Source organism: Cibotium barometz, chromosome 37 (genome assembly GCF_041138505.1).
Source record: "Cibotium barometz isolate CiBa-2024 chromosome 37, ASM4113850v1, whole genome shotgun sequence".
NCBI lineage: Eukaryota > Viridiplantae > Streptophyta > Polypodiopsida > Cyatheales > Cibotiaceae > Cibotium > Cibotium barometz.
In genome coordinates, this window is record NC_141082.1 from 33,884,731 (window position 1) to 33,891,981 (window position 7,251).

The 7,251-nt window shown below is 42.2% G+C and overlaps 1 protein-coding gene across 1 annotated transcript; it reads left to right on the forward strand.

Moving 5' to 3' along the window:
• Nucleotides 1-1,247: 1,247 nt before the first annotated feature.
• On the forward strand, nucleotides 1,248-3,282 carry LOC147617208 (7-deoxyloganetin glucosyltransferase-like). The gene is made up of 2 exons (XM_086776817.1): nucleotides 1,248-1,673; nucleotides 2,025-3,282. Exons 1-2 carry the CDS (start codon nucleotides 1,256-1,258, stop codon nucleotides 2,729-2,731), a joined length of 1,125 nt encoding a protein of 374 aa, XP_086632943.1. The 5' UTR covers nucleotides 1,248-1,255; the 3' UTR covers nucleotides 2,732-3,282.
• The last annotated feature ends 3,969 nt before the right edge of the window (nucleotides 3,283-7,251 follow it).

Consider the following 7,251-nt stretch of genomic DNA (forward strand, 5'->3'; position numbering starts at 1 on the left):
CTTTATAGGATGCTGCTTTACTTTCTTGTCCACCAGGAAGAAAAAACTCTTCTAGCTCATCTCCTTTGGTTGGAGCAACATTTCTTAGAAGGCATCTTGCTTTCTCTCGCCGAGCTCTGTCAAGGTGCACTTGTAAAATCGATACCAAACAAGTATCTACATTGTGTTGAAAACATAAAATTTGGATACTAAGTATCCAAATTGTGTTGAAAACACATAAATCTAGATACTTGGTACCTATTTTCTAAAATGAACAAAAACACACATTGCGTTGAAATTAGATACTTGGTATCAATTTTTCTAAAATGGGATAGGGAGCTTCCAAAACAAGTAAATTTGCATGTTTTAGAATATGGATATCAAGTTTAAAGACTTGTGTGTTGTCAACATGAATTCATACCAAGTCAAAAGACTTGTGTTGTGTTTTAACACAAACTATGGTAAAAACATAAAAGACTTTCAACTTGGTATCATTTTTTGAAACAAGCAAAGATATTTGACTTGTTTTGGGTTTTCTTTAAAAAGGGGCTACAAAAAATTAAGATTTTTTAAAAATACAATAGCTTGAGCTGTGTACTAAAAAAAAAAATTTGGCACCAAGGTAACATTTAGATTACATTCAAAAGACATGCCTATAATCCAAATGTTATGTTGGTGCCAAAATATTTAAAAATTGTGTATTATAGCTCAACTTATTGTATTTCAAGAAAACTCAAACTTTGGTAGCGCTTTTTAGAAAAAAACCAAAAGGCAAGTAGAATATAAATTTTTTGTATCAAAGAACAAGTAGAATATCATTGTTTGTTTTAAAAAATAAATACCAAGTTGAAAGGCTTGTGTTTTTTTCACATGTGTTGAAAACATGCAAGGCTTTTGAGCTTTGTATTCATTTTCCAAAATAGGTAGCTTTAACTTGTTTTGAAAGCTCTCTACTTGTTTTTAACACAATTCGTGTTGTAAACACACAAGGTTTTCAAGTTGGCATGCATTTTCTAGAACATGCAACTTTTATTTGTTTTAGAAGCCCTTTGTTTGTTTTAGACTAGATTTGCATGTTTTCCTGGCTTCCCATAGTTGTGGCAAGTGAAGGTCCTTCCTCCTTCCCTGCCTCTTCCTCGTCCTCGTCGTCATCCTTGTGAGAATCCTCCTCGGGTGAAGAATGCTTTTTCCTCTCCAGCTGTTGAGTCCACCCCTTTCTTCTCTTTGACCTTGGTCTCTTGCTCTAATAGAGCTCCTTCTATGCCACGTAGGACCCATGATGCACTTATCTGTAAAGCTTGCTTTAGAAGGCTTCATAATCACATTTGTTAACACACAGCATAATCATGCACTTCTGAAGAATAATTTGCAGCCCCGTTTTGAAGAGCAGGGCCTTGACATACGCTTTGCAGAGATAAGGGACAAGAGAGAGAACGGGAGCACCAGTGGGCAAGACACCCTCGTTGAGCTGGCCAAGTCTCTCAATAGCTTGAAGCCGGTTTTCGACGAGCTGGTGGAAGGTCTACTGCAATCCGAGGACACCCCTGTCACCTGCATGATTTCGGACCTTTACCTCTACTTCACACAAGATGTGGCCACCAGATTTGGCCTCAGAAGGCTTGCTTTTTGGACTGCTTCAGCTGGTACCATTGCATCCGTCATGGCTGTTAATCAAGGGCATCGATCTCCTAAGGGTGAGCCTTCATCACTAAGTAATTTAAAGCAAAATTTATGATTAAGTGGGTTAACCTTCTCCTATGTATTGCATAGCGGAGAAGATGAAGCACTTGCTTTTAATTATTAATTTAGTCGATTGAATTGGATTTAATGGTATAATTAGCTAATGAATGGGGCTGGGCTTTAACTGCTGAACTAATGGAGAGGCTGCACATATAAGCTAATGGACGGGATTGGGCTTCACGATGACATCCATCCTTGATTTCTACGCTTAGTAGTGGCTAGTGATTAAGATAATCATACTCTAATGAGGATTATGGAAACAAGCTATATTTCTCTTCTAATAAGTTGTGCCACTGCGTTTACAGAGCCTGAGCGAATAACATGGGTGCGAGGAGTGCCACCGCTGAAGGTGACGGAGCTAAACACGTATTTGCAGTCCTACGATACGCAAGACTTCATGTTCAACGCCTTTCTGGAGCCGTATCAAAGGCTAAAGGAGAGCACGTGGATTGCAATCAACACGTTTGAAGAGCTTGAGCAAGGTTCAATGGAAGCCTTGAGAGAGGAGAACAATCCCATATACACAGTGGGACCTCTGCTACCACTGTCGTATTTCGAAGAGGGTGGAGACGGGCGGCTAGCCTCGTATGGAACGGCTGCCCTGTGGCCAGAAGACCACAATTGCCTAAAATGGCTAAACGGGCGAGAACGGTCATCAGTTCTGTATGTCTCGTTTGGGAGCATTGCTGTCATGTCCGCCCAACAGTTTGAACACCTGGCCTTGGGCTTGGAAGCTAGCCAATCACCTATGCTTTGGGTGATCCGACCGGACCTCATGTACGGCGACACATCCCTCGTCCCCAAAGGCTACCTGGAAAGAGTGCAAGGGCGTGCATGCTTCGTGGAATGGGCACCCCAGCTCCAAGTACTCACCCACCCGGCCGTGGGCGGCTTCCTAACACATTGTGGCTGGAACTCCACATTGGAGAGCATCTCCGCCGGGGTGCCCATGCTTGGGTGGCCCTACTTTGCAGACCAAATGCTCAACAATAGGTGTTCTGTGGACGCCTAGAATGTGGGGTTACATTTGGAGGCGGACCACAATGGTCTCATACACAGAGACGAGGTCGAGCGACAAGCTCGTGCCCTCATGCAAGGAGACACCTCTTCACAGCTTAAACATGCCACCTCGCTCTGGCGGAAAGCCGCCCAAAAATCTATCAAGGCTGGCGGTTCTTCCAACCTCCAATGGAAGAAACTTGTCAATGATATGGCCCAACCTCCTATTCCTTAAATTTAGTCCTTTATTTAAATTAAATAAAAACTTTTCCTCTCCTTTCCTTCTTGGAGGTCGGTTGCTTTGATTGTAAGGCATCGTTTCTATCTATATGGATATATGTTTAACCTTTTGTTTTGTTTTTGTTTTTGTTTTTGTTTTCGGAGCCGAGGTCAACTTGGCATAGCTATATAGATATTTGTGCAATCAAAGCCACATAAAGTACCAACTTCGATGTACGTGGGTGTGGGGACAATAGCCACACTAGGTAGAAAAGGGCTACTAAGAAGACAGCTCGGAGCTTTTTAATTCAACCTAAAAACAAATGAACCATTCATTTCTCGTTTTTATGTGCTCTAATTAACTCATTGATATGTTTTCTTTCTGTTCCTTGATACGTGCACTAAACTCGTTGATATGTTTTCGTTCTCTTCCTTGTGTTATCGGCGTTCTCTATATTCATGTACCACACTTTCTACCAATTGATGTACAACTAGACTCAAATTGTGCATTTGAGAACCCTTAAGTTAATGTGCGTAACCTTAGTACAAGTAGACTCAAAATGGGCAGCTATGTCATTAATTGAGCATAATATTAGTAAGCTTCTAGAGTCCAAATATCTTGCAAAGCCCATGCCTACAAGACTCTCTTAATTCAATCCCATGGTCTTTTTAATTCAATCCCATGGTCTTTTTAACAAACAAATTTCGCTACTATAGCTTCTATAGGAAAACAATGAGAAAATCTCTACAAATTTGCATTGTGAATAAAAATTTACTATGTAGAAGCCAAGATGCATACCACTAAAGTTTGGTCCCAGGACCAAAAGATGGTACAATAAAGTGAAACAAATCAAATATACCTATGTGGCCTTCATTGAAAATCCAGTTGGTGCAAGACCTGAGGTTAGAGTATGGACAAAGCAGGGAGTTGTTTTGGAAGATCAATCACCTAAAGGCTGTACTAGTAAGGTTCTGATGGAAGCATGCATTCAACTAGGGTTTCAGATTTCATGGGAAAATTCATCCCTCTTTGTTTGCATACATCTAGAGCTCCCATTGCCTCTATTAATCAGCCTTTAGCTGGTCAAAGAGGAGGAGGGTTGTTTTCAGAGCTCTAGTGAAAAGATATAGGACATCAAACCTTTGATCTCATACGGAGATCGGTCCAAAAGACTGATCAATGCTATTCACAGAGATGGTCACAAACCTCTAATGATGTGATTACCCCCATTAGCTTAATACAACGGACCCCATACACCTAATCTATCATCTCTCAATCTCTGCATAGCTTTAACCATGGTTTGGTTTTCGTCCTTTACCAGACTGCCTCAACATCCTTATATCACTAAAGCATATGCAAACATGCAGTCTGCATGGGGTGCCCTTGCAACTTCCCGAGAGCGTCTAGAAATGAAATGCAAATGGGAGCTTCTAGAAACACAACACGGGCAATGTGCCTGGCTCACTGCCAGCACTAAGGATCAACTCATCTCTGGCCAAACCAGACCATAGTCCCCTGTTTTATAATATTATGCAAGGATTAAAAAAGGTTGCACTACAAGAGGCGAGGCCATTATCCACGCTTTTTTCGATGCTTTAGAACTAAGCTCAAAATCCCCTAAACGTCGAAATACCCATCGAAAAAAACGTCGAAATAAGTGCCGAAATAAGCGTCAAAAAAAGTAATTTTACCACGCATTTTTGACGGTGTTTTCGACGCCTATCTCGACTGATATTTCGACGGTTATTTCGACTGCGATTTCGATGCGTATTTCGACACTTATTTTGACTGTCATTTAGACGCTATTTTCAATGGATGCAGAAAACTTTCAATGCTGTTTTCGACGGATGTAGGAAACTTTCGACGCTATTTACGGATGCAGGAAACTTTCGACCCGCTTATTTTGCCGCGTGCAGGTATTAAATTTTTTTTGGCATAATGGTGCATCCAGCTGCAGTCTTGTAGCTAGATGCACCATTATGCCAAATTTATAGAGTACGGTCAAAGTCAATTGTACTCTGATGTGAAGAACGAAGCAAATTTGTTGAAAAAGTTAGAGAGAGTGCCATAACGTTTTTGACATTACAAAGTAGGTACACAATTCACACAAGTGCAAACAATGGCCAATTTATATTGCAAGATGTGAATTTTACATATCAAGCTCTGACGAGATAAGCCAAAATTGAAATTTACATATCAAGCTCTAACGAGATAAGCCAAAATTTGCATCATGCAATCTATACAAGCTCAAACAAAGATGTGAGCTGACCAAAATGTGTATGTACAAGGGGAAAGACATGGGCAAGGCCACTCTATGCGGAGCCCTCACTCAGGATCAGCAATTGGTCCTTGCAAAAACCATACAAGACGCTTTTTTTGGTATACCAAAACAATGATCTAACATGACAAGGCAAAGCAAGTATACAAATCATAAGGTTAAGGCTTGCCGCACACTTACCATATCTACAATGCGCTCCCAATTGAGGTAGGCGCCTTCTCGCTCAAGCTTCTCCAAAAGAAAGTATGTGTTATGGCGGGCGAGCAATGTCCTCCTCTTCTCCCGTTGCCTGTCGAGACCAACCACTTGATTCTAAAAGTACTAAAACAACAAGATAAGCGTTGATACTTACAATGTAGACATAACATCAAATGAAACATATAAAATAAATGTTGATTCTTACAAAGTAGACATGGATTGCGTCCCAACCGCCGCTTCCAAGGTGAGAGCTTCCTATGCTCTCCATTCGGGCTTTGGCCGCATCCTCTTATTGCTTGTAGCATTGGGGATTTCGAGCATGCTTTTGCCTCTCCTCATTCCAATCCTCGGTGCTCATGTACCAAGGCGTCTCACCCTCTGCCTTCACTCTCCCAGTCACATCTCCCCGCCAATGTTTCATGACGTCCACCATGTGGTCCTTTATTCACCTTATGGAGACGACATCACTACCGCCAGCCAGCTTGTACTCATCCTTGATTTGATTTATGACTCTATCTTTCTTGTCTTTATCCAACTTTGGCCATGAAGTCATTTGCAAGACAATGTGGCAAAGCTCGTGGATACGGCTCTTCGTCTCTTGCCCGACATTATCCAAAACCACATTGCCATTGACAATTGTGTAAAACTTTTCTCCATCGGTGGCGTGGGTGTGGGCTGTGTGTCGAAATGTTGCGATGATCGCGAGCATGGAGTGCTTCTGGCACTAGATGGGGAAGGATGCTCACGTGGGGGCGTAGACCCATCTGTGCCCCCACTTGGACAACAACCGCCTCCACCTCCACTACTTGAGCATTGTGCTCTGCGAGTGGACAAGCGACCTGAGGGAGGGGTTCTAGCGGCTCTTTGTGGGGTTTCTACAAGTAAACTAGGGTTAGAACTTAGCAGTGGTGGTTCTCGATGGTGCAGAGCCGAAGTGCCCACCCCTCTCCTAAAATATTGTTGTGCCATCCCTCTTTGCTCGAGCGTGGCTTGCACTAAAAAACCCATGAACTGGTTAGGCGACATGGCATATGGAGAGAAGGATGGAAAGTAAGCCGGTGTCTCATCTGGAGTGCGAGACATGTTTCTACACACACATAACAAAGCCCACATAGACACTTTAATAAGAGCATACACATGAATTATCCCTCAACATTCATTATGCATAAAGCTTATGCATAAGGCCTTATGCATAAAGTATTATGCATACGCATGAGGCCTTATGCATAAAGCAATGCTTGAGCCTTATGCATAAAGTATTATGCATACGCATGAGGCCTTATGCATAAAGCAATGCTTGAGGCTTATGCATAAAGCATGAATGAGCATTATGCATAATGCTTATGCGCAAATCTACAAAACAAATCCCCAGCACCCAAGGGTGCAATAATAATAGAGGAAAGAGAGGAAAGATCATGTGATGGTTGAGCATACACCACTAGCACCTATTGAACAACAACAAGATAAGCGTTGATACTTACAAAGTAGACATAACATCAAATGAAAGATACAAGATAAATGTTGATACTTACAAAGTAGACATGGAATGCGTCCCAACCGCCGCTTCCAAAGTGAGAGCTTCCTACGCTCTCCATTCGGGCTTTGGCTGCATCCTCTTGTTGCTTGTAGCGTTGGGGATTTCGAGCATGCTTTTGCCTCTCCTCATTCCAATCCTTGGTGCTCATGTACCAAGGCTTCTCACCCCCCCTGCCTTCACTCTCCTAGTCACATCTCCCTGCCAATGTTTCATGACGTCCACCATGTGGTCCTTTATCCACCTTCTTATGGGGACGATATCACTATCGCCGACCGGCTTGTACTCATCCTTGATTTGATT